This window comes from Argentina silus, assembly GCF_951799395.1.
Source record: "Argentina silus genome assembly, chromosome: 6".
NCBI lineage: Eukaryota > Metazoa > Chordata > Actinopteri > Argentiniformes > Argentinidae > Argentina > Argentina silus.
The window spans coordinates 13023899-13044392 of record NC_139660.1 but is presented as its reverse complement, the minus strand read 5'-3'; the positions used below and the strand labels follow the sequence as shown (position 1 = coordinate 13044392).

Below are 20494 nucleotides of genomic sequence, written 5' to 3'. Positions count from 1 at the left end.
GCTTCCGTGCCAACTGTTACTGTATAAAGAAGGGTTTACCTGATAAGAGAAAAATACCTGAAAAATGGAGTACATGACCACCGTCAAAGGACGATTCCCAGAGTATTCAGCTATTTTGAACATATCTAAACCCCATCGGTTGATGTCTTCACATTCCTGCAATAACAACACAACATCCCATGAGAAACTCAGCTCTGGTGAATACAACTAGCAGGGTGAGGTAGGTAAATGGTGACACATCATGTCAGCAGCGGTTCTGTCAATAGGTGAGTGTTAGAGATGTGTGAATGTAGCAATACAAATACAGTAACTCCATCTTGCTGCTCTTTAGTCCAAAAGAGAGTAGCTTGTTTCATGTGTGTGTATGGGTGTGAGTGCAGGCGTTGCGTACATGTATGTGTACAGTATGTGCACATTATGTTTGAACCCCCACCTTGGCCAGCAGGCCCTCCTGGTGCGTGTTGACCCCAAAGCGGGGGATGCAGGTGGGGGCGAGGCTGGGAGCGGGCTTCTTCACCCCGATGATCTGGGACATGGGCCTCTTCTTTTTGTCCTTCTCCTTGGGAGGAGGTGACATGATCTCCACATCATGCTGCTTTTCTATAACACACAGACACAACATGCTGTTTGGACTACAGTGTGGTATGTAGATGATGTATAAGTATTACCCCAAAAAGGTGATTTAAAGCAGTATGTTTCACATCCCATTGGTTGAGGTGAAAACAGGTTAAGGGTAATCTCATCCAAGATCTGTGCTCATGGTAGCAGCTTCTCCCTCAACCATATAGTACTGTATGTGCTGAGCATATGATAGCCAACCAGCCAGTACAGCAGAGAAACAAAACATTTTGCCAATAAAATTAATTAGCTGATTGTTCATTTCACATACAGCTATTCTTCACCTTATTGTGGATATAAATTCTTATAACAAATACATCAAACTGTTTTTCCATGCTTTCTAATGCTTGAAATAGAGAAAATATATTACCTACAAGACAAAACTCTTGATACAAATCTAGACATAATGACACATCATTACAAGGACACAAACACATTCACCACACTAAGAGGTGCGGTCTCTCACCTATCTCCCAATATTTCCTCTTCCTTTCACCCAAAGCCATAGTATTTATTCCCAATCTGAGACGATGTCAAAACGAACCAAATCATGTCAAACTGGCAAATATTTGCAGGTTTCATCTTCTCTCTGTGTATAAGCATTTTGGTGAGGGTCCATTCTGTCTCAATATTAGTTAAGACTGGGGATTGACGTACAGGCAGTCTAATAATATTACCTTCCCCATGGCAACGCCAGACAATGTGTCCAGGAATGCCGCGCCTCCTTCCTTTGAAAGGCTTCTCCTGTTCACGGCATTCCCGCGCACATGATGGCTAATAGTGATGCGCGGGACCCGCAGGTTTACCCACAGACCGGGCGGGCTCGGGTCAATAATAGTCAGATCGGATCGGGTGGGTTCCGGTCCAATTCTATGGGCCAATAAAATCTAGGCTATGTAGGTTATGGATTGGTATTTTGTTTCTTACTTATTAGGCTTAGCCTATATATTCCTCTCATATTAAAATGATAAAAGATTCTATGTTCATTCAGATTGTTATTCCACTTGTTTGCGCTACTGACCGTAATATTTGTGAGTTCGGATCGGGTTCGGATGTTTTATCTGCGTGAAGGCGGGTCGAGCGGGCTCGTGCCATATCTATGAAACTGTGAGTCCATACATAACCGACCTGCGCTTCACTACTGGCTGATATGCAAGTATACACGTCAAACAACAAACTTCGGTCTGTATCTTCACATATGTTCAATACATGAGCATCCATTGAAAGTGTGAGCTCGTTCAGCCACACACCAACAGATTGCAGTTATATCAGACCTCACTGAGAAAATAGTTTGAGAAAATATAAAATGCCTACATTGTCAAATAAAATGTCCAAGGAGGCATGGTTTGGTGTTCAAAACACACAATATCTATTGATCACTATTTGGCATTATATCAACTCATGTTGTCAAAAATGATTAGAATACCTGGTATGGCCATTGTTATTGTTGTTATTCTCATACATAGACTGGTTGTTGTCACTCACCTAAGAATGTGTTGGAGATGAACTCTGAGACTTGGTTTCCTGAGCGACTGGTTTCTGACAACTGGGTAAGCTCTCTGTTCAGCATCCTTTTAAACTGCAAAACAAACACAGTTCAGTCATGGATATAGTGTCGACAAGGTAGAAAATATCTGCATAAAGCAAGGGCTAAAACAATAAAGTTCCCCTCACATTTACTCCTCACGTTAAGTAAAGGTTTATTGGTCATATGCAATACTTTGCAAGCTTCCTCTCAACAGTGCGGTGATCACACAGAAGTAAAAATAAAATAACAACAATACACAATAAGTAAGGTGCAATAGTGATAAGAATTATTCTGCATAAATAGTTTTTCCACATTACATTTCAGTAAGACGTAAATAGAAGAGGGCACAAGAGAATTTCTTTTAATATACTTTATAAATGTGCTTTTTAGTTCTTACATTCACATTGGAAGGAGTCATGTATAAAAACATATTTGATGTAGTAATTTCCCTGGCTACCTCCATATATGTCATGGAAGACATATAGAAATAGTTGAGTAGAGCAATGGTTAAGTAAGCACGATGCTATCAAGAAGCCATGGAAAGCTGTCCAATGAGGCATGGTTTGTACAAGAGAAGACAAGCATATAACTGAAATACTTGAAACAAAAAAAACACAGATTCTATTAAATACGTCTACTATACATTTGGGCATTCCCTCAGTCTATGAATGGGGATGAATAGGGAGTATAGGAACAGTCCAGCACACAGCTGAGGCTGAGAGAGAAAAAAACACCCTGTGGTTGCCATGGTAATTATTGGTATACAGAGGCAGGCAGTGGTGCTCAGCGAGTGGCAGGCATCTGAGAGGAGGAGTGCCTTCCCTGGGAGGGCACCGTCTTTTACTGGGTTCAGTCTGTTATGTAACAGCACACGTGGGTACGGGAGGGAGGTAGTGATATGGGGGGGGGAGCGCACAAACGTATAGTCTTAAAGGAGACTGTACACACAGGAAGGAACACAGATTGTACTCTACTAAGAGCGATACACACAGACAAAGAGATTGAGAAGCAATGAAAAGCACACAAAACACACACACACACTCTTTTCTCAGGATATTACAAATCCCCACTCTTTAAAAGACAATTAACAACCCTGTTACTCGTCCCGTTTCCCAAAACGAGACATACAACCACAATAGGCCTACCTTTTTCTATTATATCACACAAACATACAGTGTGAAACAGTCAAAAACCCACTTTTAGCCACAGGGTTGGTGAATCTTCACATCAGTTGATGAAGTTTGCACTGCAGTGACAGATCATGTTTACACTAACACCCTGTGTCTGAGCCTACAGTTTCAAAACACACACACAGACACACACACCTCACCTGTATGAGCGTCCAAGATACAGAAAGCAAGTCAGTGACTTCGGGCATTTCAGCACCAGTAAATACATGTTGAGTCAAAAAAACGAAAATCCAAAACAGCAGATGGCAGCTCCACTAGAGAAAGTCCAATTGCTTACAAAAATATTCTACACGTCAGATAAAGATATAATCTATTCAGTGAGTTTGTTTGCCGTTGCGAAGTCTGTACGAAAGGGAGGGGGGAAAGTGTTGAAGACGAGGTGTTTATCCCTGAGCTAAGTGGAAAGGACAGAGGGCACAGGACGGCGGGAAGGTAGAGGAGGATACGGGGACAGACAGAGGGTCCATCTGAGTGCATGCCACCGGAGCGCATGGCTGACTGCTGCCTCTCGCTCCAGCTCCTTCCCCTAACATGATCACACTCTCAATGTAAGCACAGAGAGAGAGTAGGGGAGAGAGGGAAGGAGAGAGAGAGAAGGGGCATATACACATACAAGGGAAAGCCTCTCTCCCTCCCTGCGAGTATCTCCCCTTCAACTGCATACATGCGGGATGCCGACCATCCAATCGGCTGCCCTCTGCTACAGAGGCTGGGTGGATGGGAGGTTACCGATTGGTTGTCAGGGAAGAGAGAATGGGTGTGCATGAAGGTGGGGGCTTGAGAGGGGGATGCATAATGTGAGGAGGAGCAGAGTGGAAACCAGGGAAGTAAATTGATGTGGGCTGTTTAACTCTTCAATGGAGGGAGGCTTCATTCATGTGCTCATATGTGTTTCTGTCTGAATGAGAGAAGGGTGTGTGTGCATTAACCCATAGCTCCCTGAATGCCCAGTTTGCACAGAAGTAGAATGAAGCACAGCATATCACAGAACAAGCATAGCATATCAGAATTTGAAATCATGCAATGGTGAAAAAAGCAGTCTGCTATTTTTTAGCAGATGGTAAAATTAACATTTTCTCTCAGGACGAGATGTGCTCTTTTGGAAACAATGGAATGATTCTGAAAAAAAAGCTGCACCTCCAGGAAACGATCACCATACAATAACTGCAAAAAGGTTTTTAATTTGTTTATTTGTTTAAACTGTTTAAGAAATATGTGATAAACACACTTGTTTGCTTTAAATGTGACTAGTGTTTTATAAGCCCATACAGGCTGGGCACCATCAGAAGGTAAATTAATACTTAAATAAATACAAAAAAAAACAATCAACCAATCATAATAAAACAGACCAGGAATCAGGCACTTAAAAACCCCATTGAATGTCTAGCGTAACACAACAAAACAAGACCATGTGATGTGTCTCTGTGCCTGTGATGCTGATGAGGGAGAGATGAGGGGTGCAAGGGAGATGCAGTATTGACAGGCTGCAGCCTGCAGGTCTCTGGAGACAGACGTAGGCGTTTTACTCTCTGGCCCCGCAGAACCCAAACAAACACAGTACCGTGGGGTAGTGTGTGTGTGTGTGTGTGTGTGTGTGTGTGTGTGTGTGTGTGTGTGTGTGTGTGTGTGTACAGCGCACATGGCTTGCACGTGATGCAGAGCTGCAGTCTCAGGCACAGCCAATGGGAGCATAGTACATCTAGAGAGGGGCTGCAGTGTGTGTGTGCGTGTGTGTGTGTGTGTGTGTGTGCAAGTGTTTGTGTGTGTGCTTGCGAAGGGGAGTGCTTCTGCAAGACCCTAACGTAGCAACAGAAGCACATCTCCATTCACATTTCCCAGCACGCGACTGGGAGAGATGGGAAGTGGGGTGTGTGATGCGTGGGTGCACCAGAGCTTAGGCAAATCTGCTTCATTAAAAAATAGAAGCAAGCCACCCATTGAGAAAGAAAAAATGTCTGTTATCCATTAGAACATCCTGTTCCGACAACCAAAACACAGATAAGTCTCTTATGCTCTTTACAGCAACTTATGCACAGGTTGTTTTACCCCATGTTTCTATTCAGATGTATCCAGTTCTCACAAACAGGGTTTAACATACTGTATATCATAAAAAAACATAAGCAAAGACCTGACCACAAACCTCCAAACTGTCCTCTGTCAGTTGGGGGACTGTGGTAGGTTTTAGAAATTCATTGGCCAAAAAAGCCCTATATGTACATACACCACACCTTTGAGAACCAACTGACACCTTTCTTGCACTTTTTGGCATCCTTCCCAAATGGACAGGAATTATTGTCCATAAGGGTCAATTCAAATGCAGTGAAGACTGTGTGTGTGTGTTTGTGTGTGGCAGCTCACCTTGTTAGAGGCCATCTCACTGACTGAGTCGCGGGTCTGCAGGGTCTCCAGTTGGTCCAGACACCAGTCCAGCTCCTCCAACGTTTCCATGGCCAGTTTCTGATGGGGCTCCTCTGGAGTAGACACAGGGGGGTAGAGGTCAGACTACTGCTGAAGCTAGTGTCGTGCACTACCAACTGACCCACATAGGACCACAACTGTGCCACAGGACTAGACCAAGACCCCACTCTTAAACCCCAAATCTTAGTCAGGACTCTCTTGAAAAATGCAAATCTCCATGAGACTTACCTGGAAAAATAAAGGATAAATAAAAAGAATAACTAAAACATTATCTCAGTATAGTGTGAGAAAGGGGCAACTGTGTGTCTGGCTGAGTCACGGGTTTGGCTTGTCGTTAAAGTCAAGAATGGCTCCAATTCAAACTATCATTCATTGTCTCTATCTGCAGAATCTTTTCTCTCATTTGTCAGTGGTGAAAACCAATTCGCTGGCTACTTCAATTACTACAACGAGTAGTCCTCCTGAGTACTACACTCTTTTGGGTTACCATGGAGACTAGGACCAGTGTTTGTTTTGTCATCAGCTCCCCTCCCCAACAAAAATAGGGGAGAGACATTGAGGATGTTCCTCCTCATCTCTGTAAATCTTGGTAGTCACGCTGGACTGACCTTGATTAAAAGTTCATTAATATGCAATGGTTTGATCTTCACAAAGGGATACCTGAGTCATGGCATTAGTGGTACTGCAGAAGCTTGCCTATTAGGACATGTGTACATGTGTATATGTACTATATCTCATGTACACATGTTGTTTTAATGATGACTTAATTGAACACTGACCTGCTAGACATGGCTTGCATGTTGAGGATGGGTTGCTGCCTGATGGTCGCCTATCAGTGTGAGAATAGGCAGTAAGTGGAGATGCACACTACAGGAGAAATGCCGCACACACACTCAGTCATTCATTCACTTGTCTACCACTTAATTTATCCATTCCTCCAGAGAGTTCTTTTTTAGAAACTGGACAATTCTGTAAATTATGTTATGGATTCAATGGCATTTAAACCCCCTACCTGTTGCCCAGGCGATCCTGTAGATGAGTCAAAACCTCAAAGTTTCTTCTCACTGTTCGTAGACTAGCGAGCACCTAAAGTACATTGAGGGGGAATCAATATTGTATTATATACCATTGCAATCATGGTATTCATATTCATACTGTAGAATTTCCTAACATGTGCAGGTCGTGCATATATTTTTTCATATGTACAGCCCCAGCCTCACTTAAAGGCTGATTTTGGAGCAGAAACATGAAGACAAGAAATAGAACAGAGCAATAGTAAGAGCATGAATATATTACACATACATATGATAGAACCCTACATAGCCATTACATTTGGCCTGGAGTTTTTCCTGGTCAGGTCAAGTGATTAAGAAAACCCTCTGGCCTTAACAATTATGAGGTTATAATACTCCAGTCACATGAGCTCTTGACAGAAGCAAAAATGTACAGGGGTAAGAAACGTCACTTAACACCTGTCTGGTATACTTTATGTCTCCTCATGTGGCAATCAACGGAAGACTGCCCTGAGTCAAATGTCATCCTTCTGAAAAAACGTGGGGGCAGTCAGCACATAAACGCTCTCTCATTTCAAAAACCCTAGAAGATCTGACATCTGTCCCGGCTCTGCGTCACCACACTTGGTATTGGATTCCTGACTTGTCTTGCAACCCCAGTCAAGTTGTGACACACACGTAACTTAACCCCCGGTGAGCCAAAGGGGCTATTCCAGCAAAACCTGGCAACCCAGGTTGAAAGAGTATCACTCACACAGATTCCGTCACGGCAATGTAAAAGCGGTCACACATGCTCAGAACAAGCTGTACTGTATTGCCAGTATGCGCAGATTGTGTGTGTAAAAAGTGAACATCCCCTTAACACCACCAGAATATACATAGTACTGTGCGTCATATACAGCACCCTTCCAAGTATTGGAAAGAGGAAGCATGTTGTCTTCTTTTGCCTCTATACTCCAACAGTTTGGATTTGAAATCAAACATTACTTTAAATCATTACTATGAGGTAGTAGAGATTCTAATCTTTGATTCAATGTTTTGTTTGTTCAATGTTTTTTTTTTTTCAGATTGGGTTCACCATTTAGAAAGTATACATTTTTTAAACATATTCACCCTATTTCAGGGCTCCAAAAGTATTGGAAAAAATCATATTGTGTCCAAACAAACAATGAATTTGGAGGCATTTGCTTGTACAGTAACATCATGAATTAAGTTAACCAGTTCTTGTGGCAGCTATACATGCATAAACCATAGCATCCCCTCCACCATATTTCACAGATGAGGTGGTATGCTGTAAATCTTGGGCAGATCCTTTTTTCGCCAAACTTTCCTCTTGCAATCACTTGGCATGTACATATAAAAAAGACAGTGTTTGGCATGGTTATTTGTAGTAAAAACTATACAGGAGAAAAGGCACATGACGTTAAGAGGGATGGAACTGACAAACGGCACTGACCTGTGCAAATGGTGTCACAATCATGTCTTCCCCGTGCCTAAAATAACCAGGGAAATACAAACACTTAGTTCGATGCTATGACTAAAAAACTATTTTGAGGAACAGAATATGATCCACTATCACATCAAAGAGCAATTGGTATAAAATAATGATATATTGGGGGCTGTATTGTACCCCAGTCAAGCAATAAGCACCAAAATGATCACTGTTACAAAGGCCTAAAACCCCCTATACTGTTACATCCTACTGTACATCAGATAACACATTAAACATACAGTAGTGATGAAACAAGTGACATGAATATAACTGTGAGAATTGTGGGAAAACCAACAGAATGTTTTTGGAACTGGGGGGTCATGCACATAAGTCCTCTCCAAGCCTTTTGGTAGACAATAGACCTCAGGCTATCCATGCAATGTTCAGGACACACAGTAGCAGGCTCAACTCGGATGCTAGGACTGGTTTTTAGCATGGTTTGGGAATAAAGGGTTGGGGTGTGCTTGTGTTTGGGTGGGGAAGTGTGGGGGGAGGAAATCTTTCTAAAAACTGCAAACAAGATGAGACAGTCCTAAAGGAGGAAAAGGGAAAACAGAAAACATCATTCACACGCGTCTCACCGAGGCAGCCAACTGACTTCCCAGTGCTTAAAGCCCTCTTCCCTTTAAAAACAGAGTGAGAACTGGTGGTGACTATCTCCTCTGCCTCCATAAACAAACATGAACAATAGGTAACTATTAAGAGTTCACAAACAACAGTTATGCAGGAAACATAGTTGAAGCTGAAGGGTTGCTGACATTGTTGTTTTACTCAACTCATCAATTCCTACATATTCCTATCAATTCCTACCTATACTCCATGGAGCAAAAAGGTAGAGAGATGAACGTATTATTGGTTTTGTTTTGCTCGTCATCAACATAAAAAGATCAAAAACCTCCTAGGGAAAGGGATGGTCACATTGGTTGGATACTCACAGCTCACTGGCTGTGGAGGAGTTGCGGGACATGGTCTTGGGTGAGAGGTCAAAGTCCGAGTCGGAACGGTAGAGGAAGGACTCACGGCGCTGGCTATGGGGGAAGTTGGCCTGCAGGACCAAGCCCGAGCTAGGGCTGGTCTGGGAGTCCAGGGGGCTGCGCCCCACCGACAGCCCATTCTCCACATCAAAACTGTGGGGAGGAGAGGAGAGAGATAGTGGTTAGGATTATTGTTATGGGTGTGTGATGTTGAGTAAAGACTCGTCTGACATTGCTGTCCCACAGAAAATAAGAGGGAAGGACATCAAAACTATGGGAAGAGAGGGGAGTTAAGGGGTTATGGTTTATATGAGATTAGAATGTTGAGCAGGCAGAAAGTATATAATCATAAACCCCATTCAGACCAAATAACTCTGGTATTGGCCTACCGGTTTCATGATTAGTGGGGTTCTTCTTAGGACCCATTCACACTAAATGTTTGACTCAATACTTTACCAGATGGCACCATCACAGAACATATATATCCCTTGAAGGGCTGTAACGCAGTAATTTTCTTAGCAACAATGGAATGTTTGCAACGCACGCAGAGTAACAACATAATGTTGTGGACAGGGGAGGTGGATACAATGATAACTGAAAGAATTCAAATGTGTTCACAAAAAGATTATCTGAAATGTTCGCCAGCTATCATGGATGAAAACAAATCATGGTGAGAGTAAGGTAAAAGCTTGTTCTGATATTTGGCTTTAAACAAGTTACCAGTGATACAACTGAGCAAACCCTGGCTGTGCGTCACACAACCTGGGTCCCTGTCGGCCCCCCATCACACCAAACTCTACCTGAGAATTACCCGGATATTGTACTCGTCATTTTTGAAAACAGACGTCATTGTTATGATTGCTAGCAAAAGACAGTCAGCGCGGTAGCACACTGACCTTAAATGCAAGCTAAGTTCGTTAGCAAATGCATGGATTTACTTTTGCTAGCAATCATAACAGTGACGTCTGTCTCCAAAAATATGTTTTATGTTTGTATTCTGCAGTTTGTGACCTACAGACTTCCCGGACCTAGTAGGTTACAATCATATTTCTATAATATATCATGAGGCCACGCCTGCACACGCACACACACCCCTTTTCTTTAACTCAATCACACTGGCATCAGAACTGCCTTCACAGCATACGTCAGCAGTGCCATACAGCTCTCCCTCTCTCCTCTTCCCTGTCAGAGCCCATGCACTAAAACTAATGGTGCCACTGGCACTTGTCCACCTCCAACACTGCAGCCAAGCCATGACCTAAATAAGTGGCCTGCGTAAGTAATTGGACAGTGAAGTCTTTTTTTTCTCTTTTGGCTCTATACTCCAAATGTTTGGTTTTGAAATCAATGATTACTATGAGGTTAAAATAGAGATTCTCAAGCTTTTATCTGATGGTATTTGATTAGTTTCACCATTTAGAAATGACAACACTTTTTATACATAGTTCCCCTATTTCAGGGCACCAAAAGTCATGGGACAATTGGCTTGACAGGGTTTCTGGTTAGTCAGGTGTGTTCCATCATATAATTTGCGCAGGCATAAGAGAGCTCTCAATGTCTAGTATTGATTCTAGGTTTTGCATTTGCCTTTGGAGTCTGCTATTGATGTCTGTCAACATGAGGACCAGAGAGGTGTCAATAGCCGCTTTTCGACAGCGGTGCCAGTGCATGTCTAAGCTTACTAGTGACCAGCTAGTGCTCAAAGCCCGGTACTTCGAGCCTAGTGAACAAGCCTATTTGAAATTCCACAGTTGGCTTTTCTAGTCCCACCCGGTATGATCTCCAATTTGTTTACATTCTGCATTTCATAAGGTGGCAAACTATGGAGACACTAGCAACACATCAAATTCTCCAGTTTCCCAACTTAAGTTACCTGGTTCTGGTAACTTCTGGTAAATCGTATTTGTATAAAGTGTTATTCAAATCCATTTGATTGTGTAGTAACAGCGAGCTATCTTGCATTACTGCCACTCACCAAGTTCACTAGCCAACTAAAGCACTTGGATGATATATCCAAACCGTGCCCCTAGCTCAGTTTGGCCTCAAAAGGGCCAGGGGGGTAGAGGATGTTAAAAGCCCGAGTTTTAAGCACCGAATAGGCCTGGAGTCACAGTTTTGGTAGAACCCTGACGTGACACTAGTTGAAAATGCTTTAAATCTATTCATTAATTTTGTGGTATTCGTTCTTGGCGCAGGTATTATAATCGCATTGTTTGTTTGCGTTATAAACTAGGTCTATTTTCAGGACCGATATAAACCGTGTTTTGATAGTTTAAAGTGATCACTCACCACATGTAACAAATGTAATGGCAAGAGATAAAGACGTGCATGAATTGATTGAGTTATGTGCTCAATGAAACCCTTGATTATTGGCAAACAATAATGAAACCCTTGATTGTTGGCAAACAATTGGCATTCATAAAAGCAAGTCAGAGAAAAAGCAAATTCCACAGTCCAGAGCTGGCCCCATTGAGAGACAGCTGCAAGGTCAGTGTGATGTGCTGTTTCAGAGAGAGAGGTCTAGGAATAGCCCTCCATCATTGATGGGGGACATGTAAGAGGGCTATACATAGCCCGATACATACTGCATGCCCACCTGGCTGTAGGGCACTTCAATTACATAGAGGGGGCTGTACCCCTCTGTCTACACAAAAACACCCACCTTATGATACTGGCTAGTGATTGACATAAGTGCTCAGCTAGGGGGGATTTGGACAAGATGTTAACCAAGATGGACACTCCCTCCTATTCACTTCTTCTCCTTTTTTACTTCAGCCTACTGTACAGTACTAATAGAATTAGCTGTACAGTGCTGCAGTTGGCTATTTTTAGCTCCCTTAGGCAGTCCAGCAATATCAGTTGCTGATAAATGAAGCATGAATGTTATGTAATCAATTCTGAATGAAGTGCCCTCAATTCATGTGCTTCATGTGGTTATAGCCAAAGGCGGGGGGGGGGGGGGGAATCTCCACACACAGCACAGGGGGATGGGCTGCCATATAAAGCTTCATTGCTGGCTTGCCTTATTACGCGCCCTATCCACCCCCCTTCATTTCATTTTCAACTATACAATCCCCTCAGAGGAATTTGTGCCTGCTCTGACGATGTGATTGCATCAAACAAAGGGCCAATGGCATCAGCAGCTAAAAATATCTCTCTCCAGCAGAGGGGTGAGCACTGCCAGGCTATATATAGACCTCAAGGTGGAGAAAAGTGAGTAACCCCCCACTGTCAGACCAAGATGGTTTCTCCCCATTCATAAATATTCATGCAGGCTGTTTGACGATACAGCTCAGCATTTTCTTTTACTGTTTTGGAGGGAAAAATAAAATATGGAATAAAAAAGCGTTATTTTCTCAACTGTGATGATGTGCTAACGATGGACAATGCTTTATTCAACACTGGTTCTGACAAATATTCTCTCTCCGGAAGACAACTGCAATTGTGCAATGTAACATCCATGTACTGCTGTAAACCACAGCTGTATTCATGTGTATAGAATATCCAGCACTTATGGTGCAGAACACTGTACTCAGTGGACACTAACATCATCCTCCCCTGAAACCAGGTAAGAGAAAAAGAGATGCAGTGAGTGTGTGAGAGAGGAACAGTATGTTTGGGATGGAAGAGTGGGATGTCTGACCCGATAAACTGATCTCTCTCTTTATGTAGAATATAAATATGTCAGTCTACAGAAAACGTACTTACATATGAAATAAAACTCACAAATAAAATGGAATTCCCTCATGAGATGCAACTCACCCAGAAAAGTACTTGTTTACTGAAACCAACATAGCTTGTAGGAGGAGGTCAGAGTGCACTGTGGCTCCTTCCCATCTATACACTAGGCTCTCTGACACTAAACAACAAAGTTCCCACTCACTTCCATAAACAATACATTGGCTACATTGGATATTCCAAGACAATGGCTCCAAAATAACCTGGGAAATGCCAACCAGGAATTACCTGGGTTTATCTGACTGCATGGGAGTGTTAATAAACAGTGGTATTCATTCTACATTCCAAGCTGGAAATTGAATAAACTTTTTGTGTGTCAAGTAGCGCCCTCTGCTGGACAAGACAGGTAACTGCAATCACTGCCTCAAGAGCAGACATGGTTTCTCAACTTACCGTTAGATTTAGGTCAGATTCATGTTTTTGCATCTTCCAGAAATTAGATGTCCCTCTCTTACAGTTTGATTCAGATAGATAATGTGTTTCCTTTCCTGACATCACAACAATCACTAATGACTAAGACCTGGACATACAGTTTAATGAATCACATCACATCTTTTTCTTTGTCATAAGTCTACTCTCTAAGCACAGAGATGGTCACACACAGGTCAAGAGGTACAGACATGCAGTACAGACATGCATGGCTGTGGTAGCGACCTTGGACTTTCTCTCCCGCTCCTGGCATTGTCATTGTTCTCAGTCTCCCGACACAAAGGCAGCTCAACCAACTTTAATACAATGCTAACATGACCAAAGATTTTGCAGTGGAGACCTTGGGCTTTCTCTGAAGACTCCTGGCATTGTTCTCAGGCTCTGACGTTTGACTCTGCCCCTCAGGACAAGGCTCCCACAACACACACACACACACACACACACACAATTACGCACAAATGCATGCCATGTGCGCACACACCCACCCACCCCGTGCTGACTAAAACAAAGTATTCTAGACTGAACAAGAACTTTCTTCCACAAACATACTGAGAATCCAGGGAGTTTCCTTTACTCGGATGTTGTAGGAAATCCATTCGTTTTCATCAGCTGAACATTTCTCAAAGACTGAACATTTCCCAAATGACAGAACTTTATCAACAAGTGAAAACATCAAAGGCCCACTGCATGGATCAAGCTGGCCTCACTGGCCTTTCTCAATCAGAGTGAACCAAACCCAGCACATGAGGGTCCGGAGGCTGGGTTTCTGTCCATTGAATGGCTCACTACTTGTCTCCTGTGATTGACACCAGCTGGGCAGCTCTGCAGCACTTATGGAATTTTTTGTTCCAAGCGAGACACAGATGTTATCATTGGAGCCACTTCCAGAGGATGACACAGTGCCTGGAGTCAAAAGTCAATCCCTCCTTCTGTTTTCTTTCCTTGTGGCGTGAGAACCAACTCTGGGGGCCTTGGGGAACCTACGACAATCAAAGCCAGTATGTGTATGTCTCTGCACTGTTCCTAGGGCCTGGACACTCCAGGAGAAGGGAGTGGAGGAGAGAAGGTACGGTTGGAAAATAGGCAAGTGGACCTTTGTGTGTGTGTGTGTGTGTGTGTGTGTGTGTGTGTGTGTGTGTGTGTGTATGTGTATTTCTTATATTGCGTAAGCTCTATGCTGGGGACAGGGGGCACCTGGTTTGGGTAGGGGGATGTTTGTTTTGCACCCCCCACCCCATTGTGTGGGATCTGGCAACAGCAGCAAAACAACTTGCGCCACCCAAAACAATGAAGAAAATGAATGCCTTTGAAACTGTATGTCTAAACACTGCCACTACTATGTACTACGGATACAGCAAACACAGATTCCTCCTTTGAAAGCCAATCCAGAATGAAGTATTTTGGTAACACTATGAACCAGTGGTGTAAGCATTGTGAATGCATGTGCCATCTTTTACCCCATAGTGCATTACTTGTTAAAGCATTCATCACAATCCATAGCTCATTGTAATGGCCTTTATAAATTATTGTCTACATAAAGGTTACAAATGCAATCATAAAGTGCAACCTGGAAGTAAATAAAATGTAATATTTCATTGACAACACTGATAACAGTTTTAAAACACACTCGCTTCAAGCTTAACTTCAGTGAACTATGGTTGCCCTTGGATGGGAAGCAATGAGCTATACTCAATTTGATTTCACAGCTAATTATAAGAATAGTAAGAAGATGGTCAGACTGTGCAGATACCAAGTGTAAAGCAGGGTTCTCCTATTCACTTGTTCAATAAGCCTTGATGTACCATGTACTGATGTTCAAATGAATGTATCCAGTGGAGAGTATGGTTCTTGCTGGGACTACTCTCCCCTCCGAGTCAGAACAGGCCATATATTTCAGTCATCTCAGGGTTGGGAGCAACATTAGAATGTTCAGGGAGGAATCATGACAATCTGGTAGCAACAGTTATCAAACCCTTGGTCAATTCCATCATGCTCTGTATGCCTTTGTGAGGGATAGTAATTAAACCATTATCTAATTGGATAATGGATAAAAGATAACAATCAGGATAGGTACAATATTTGTTCTCAAAATATTACTGTATAAATGTTACTAAAGAAAATGTTAATTTTCCCTCTATCAATTCAGAGCATACTCCAAAAAGCAGAAATATTCTGTGTACACTAACATATGATATAGCCATGGCATGTGTTTTCTAAATATAGCCTGAGTAGAGGGTCCTTGCACAACAGACATGGAGTCAACAGCGCCACTCTGTTTATTATTTTTCTCGCCGACCCTTGACCTAATGGTGGAGACTGACTATCCAAACTTGAGAGTTTGATTAGCTGTCAGCAATGTGAGAGAAGCTGAAGTTGACTGGATGTATATATAATGTGAGAGAGGCTGACCGGACGTATACTCTCACCACAGGCAGGAACTTAACTTTTCTATAGCTGCAGGCATGACGTAAGAGTTGTCAGCCGTCAGGACTGGGAGAGGCAGATAACACCGGAGGGGTGAGTGGGTCTGGCCTGATCTGGTCGTAGACATGAGCACAACAAACTACCAGCTCTAAGTTAGAAAGGCAATACTTCCCCTTAGAACCCACAATCCAGAACAACAGTTGTCCATGTGGGCTGACCAGGAACAGAAACTTTTGCCAAAAGTGAAAATCTAGAATCTTTCATTCATAGCACTGATCCATCTACAACCAATTTGTAGAGCCTGTCAAAAGCAATGGCACTCTAAATCAACACACACCCTGTCAACCTATATGAATAGAATATCGTATTTCTGCTTTGCTCAATGCTATGTCATGGGAGCCAGATGCCATATTCTCACATCACTCCTCATCCTGCCTCTTAGGAACACCTAGAACATGATTATAATTGACCACTGGCATGTATGGCAACATGACAGTGATAGGACCTCAAGCAATGGAATGGAAAAAATGATGCTGCATTCACATCACTATACTGTATGAACACAGAAATATTCTGACAGAGAAAGTTGGGGTATAGCCTAACGTTTGATACTTAGTTACCGACTCAGTGAACCGCTTTGCTAATATATTGCTAATAATATAACCCAAGATTTGCCGAGAGTGAAGTCATCAACTAAAGTGAAAAAAGAAACCAACATGACAAAAGCTTTTTTCTGTTCTACTGTATGGAATATAGAAGAGGGATTTCAACAGCATGCCATGTCCCCTTGTAAAAACGGGTTCTGGACTGTTGGCTGGGTAGAATGGTACCATATGAAAGAGAGGAGAGAGAGCAGTGAACATTTGTTGGAGAAGAGAGGCAAGAAGGGGGTTGGCTGTGATCCCTGCTCCCACATCAAAGAGAGATGTGTGTGCTTGTGGTGTATGTACGTATGTGTATGAAATCTCCTGACTGCAAGCAGGGGCTCCTGTTTGAAGGTGGCTTGTATGTCATGATACTGAGGTCAATCACATCTGGAAGAGTTGTCATGTACAAGCCACAAGCGGGGCCAGACAGCCAGTGAGCTGGCTTAGTCGCATTTAAAGATACAACCAGAGACACATCCTCAGGGGTTATAAAAGTTAGGCTCAATTCCCTTTACAACTGGAAAGAATATTTCTTTAACTCAGCTAACATTCTGTGTGTAATTCACTTTCATGGATTTATAATAATTATTGTTGAATTGGAACTGCATCCAACAAACCCAAAAAAGTCCATTCATCAACGAAGGGGGGAACTTCCAGGCTCAGGAGACTCATGAGTCAAAAACGACAAGCTAATTATTGATTATGAAGGATACGGGAACTGATTAACACTTACAATAGACTCCTAGACTCCTAATCGAATGACACAGGGTGTACTGTGATCATTCACTCAATTGGAGTGGCTGTTAAATGGGTTACAGTGTCTCAGGTCACAATCTAATACACTCCTGTCAGAAACCAGCATCCTTTCTTTCTATCAGGTTCATCGACGAGTACACCCCACGTGTGTGCGTGCACACACACACACACACGCACGCACACACACACAACTTCCCTGCAAACTGACAACCTGTGTGTGATTAGGGTCCCAGCAGTCTGGGTCTTTATTTGGCCCTTACATCGACTCGTGAATCGAACACCTTATATCATCCATCGAGCGCCCCTCAATTAACCAGGCAGGCTACGGGGCATGAAGGCTCCATGGGCAGGGCACTGCTCTCTGTAGAACAACACGCACAGGGGATGAGGAAAGCTGCACTCTTCTAACAAGGTTCATATGGCTTTAATAGGTGCCTTTCAATAAACAAGTGATTGAGTCCTGCAGTGAGACAGGTTCTGCCACTTCCTCCTCAAATTAAGCCTTAGCAACCCAGAGGGAGGGAGCGAAGTCGTGTCACATGTGATTGATGATGTCTCTTAGAAACATGTGTCCTCTCTGCGAGAATGATGCTCGGGTGTTAATTTGATATTTGGTGAGAGGTTGATGAGGGTTTGGGTGAGAGAGAGGGAAGGCTGAGCTGTGGTTGTGTTTGCGCTTGTGAACACACACACACACACACACACACACACACACACACACACACACACACACACACACATTCTCACAGTTGCGCATGCGTGCACACATACAGTACACACATGCGCACACACAGGCACACACATTCTCACAGTTGCACTTCTCTCCCTATCTGTGCCAGACGTCCATGTCATTGACCACAGTGGCCTAGGCTGAGAGCGGCTGTGCATTGACGTCAGTGGTGGTTTCTGAGCCGTTGGAGCACCGCAGGGCAGATAAACCAGCACAGTGGGGTTTGATGGACACTTGATAACACTGCTCAGTTGTCCTTATGCAAAAACAAACTGCAGACCTTACTCAAAAGCTGCTAAACAGGCATCTGGGATGTGTCAAAATATGTTTGTCTCACACCAGTTTAAGGACTGGCAAAATAACCTTGGCAGAACTTTATATTAATTGGACACTCTTTCTCGCTGCAAAGGGAAACTGTATTCTTTACTTATCCAACAAACCCGGTCATTGAATATGATTGAATAGGGGTCATGAAATCAAAAGGATCAAAAGACTCAACCCAGTCAGCAAAAATATCATGAGCTAAATCTGGCCCACTAACAGCAGGTTTGCAAATTGCCATAAGCAGGAAAACCTGGGCCAGCACCTGGATGTGGCTCAGTTACCACTTGAAAGTATGGTCCACATATGGGCCAGATCTAGTGGTTTTCTATGTACTGTGAGCTGTGGAAGGTATTTCCTCTCCAGGACAATACATTTGAAACCTTAAATCTGAACAACTAGATCTAGATCTGGCCCATTTCTGCCCTTGTTGTGGCCAAAATCAGGCATCGGTACAGTATGACACAAAAAAGCACAGGACAAAACTTTTAAATCTAAATGATGTGTGAGTCTTCTTTTAAACAAACATTGAAACATCTACACTAACATGATGAAGGATATTCGTTTCTCTTAGTAGTTTCAAAGTATTACAAAAACAAGTAAATAAACAAATACACTAAGAGTGGCCCAAAGCTGTCAAACAAGGGCATTAGCATACTATTGTCTAAGTGTCTGTCTGAGCAAAATTTGCATGCAACTACAGAGACATATCAGGGCCATATATAGTACCTAATGCGAAAGCTGGCACATACTGTAAGCAAATTGCCAACTCTCCCCTCACGGATATCTCCCACACCAAAATTGGCCCAGCAACTACAGGGAAATATAAGGTCCACATTCAACATGCCAGAGCTTGCCCATGAACATACTGCCAACCCTAACCTTGTGCCAATTTCCACATTTGAACCAAATGTGGCCAAGCATCTACAGGGACATAAGAGTCACACACTTTATATCAGAGTTGATCCATTAATACTTTGCCAAATCTGTCCCCAACATTTGGACCAGATGTAGCCCATATGCCACTTCCCAACTCGAGAACACCAAAAAGCTAGATCTGACTGGCACGGAGTCATCGGCTGTCTAAGAAGTCTCTCCACAATGCAAGGTACTGCAACTCTTAAACAACATCTACATAACCTGTTTAAGTTCAAGTCTGTTGACTAATATCACAACAATTCATACCTCTACTAAACATACATTTTTCTACAACAACATGGCAATTCATACAGCCAGATGCTATAAATCTCTTATAACACATAATGCAACAACCAGGCATAAAATATTAAAATTATCTTTGAGATGGAGAAGGCTTTGTACTTCTCGAACTGTGTTGACTTGATTGGGTGGGGCCCAACATATTGGGCAACCTAGTGTAAAACCTTATAGGGTCAGGGGATACAGTACAATTACTGGGTGCCTGGTAGCTTTCTATAAGAGGCAGCCCCAGTCCCAGTCACATCACATATTAGGCCACACACACATACACAATACACCACACACACACACACACACACACACAAAAATCCACCACCTAAGAACTAAAGAGCTGTACTTCTGGTGTGTGTGTGTGTGTGTGTGTGTGTGTGTGTGTGTGTGTGTGTGTGTGTGTATGTGTGTGTGTGTGTGTGTGTGTGTGTGTGTCTATCTGACAACCACTTTTACACATGTTTTTTACAGTTAGGCCTGAAGCATTAAAGTTGAAAGCGCAGCATTGTAGGCTTGCTGCTTGCTGGCATTAGTGGAAACTAAAAGGGTGAGAGGTTTGGGGATTTGGATGATTACAGTATACTGGACTTCTCTTTTTGACTTTTACTGTCTTATTAGTTGCATATGTTCTATTCATTGGGCCGCCACACATGCCTATAAATACGCATGACTCAACATTCATTAGACATCTTCTTTGAAGTGTTTTTAAACATTTGGGAACTGACATTATAAACAGACTTTGTTCCCCCGGTGGAGAGGTTTGTCGTCATGCCTTCTAAAAGGCCAGATACCGGATTAGTCATATTTCCTTTTGCTTCTTCAACTAGAGCATTGGGACAAGAGTCCCCAGGGTGTAATCTATGTAACATAGTTCAGATATTGCCATCTGTCCAGTCTATAGTGGCACGTGTATGTGTGCATGTGTGTGACAACGACAACGTGTAAATGTTAGGAGTAATAGTAATTCTGTCACAGACCACAGGACCCCTGACTTCACCTGTGCAGGC

At 42.8% G+C, this 20494-nt stretch overlaps 1 protein-coding gene across 1 annotated transcript in view; it reads right to left on the bottom strand.

The window, feature by feature from the left end:
- pde4cb (phosphodiesterase 4C, cAMP-specific b) overlaps positions 1-20494 on the bottom strand; it is a gene marked incomplete at both ends in the record, with an annotated part of 47112 nt that overhangs the window by 3658 nt on the left and 22960 nt on the right. The window contains 8 exon segments of the mRNA XM_083671810.1: positions 58-156; positions 434-600; positions 2104-2197; positions 5695-5826; positions 5829-5850; positions 6767-6840; positions 8224-8260; positions 9195-9386. Coding sequence (XP_083527936.1) covers positions 58-156; positions 434-600; positions 2104-2197; positions 5695-5826; positions 5829-5850; positions 6767-6840; positions 8224-8260; positions 9195-9386 — 817 coding nt within the window.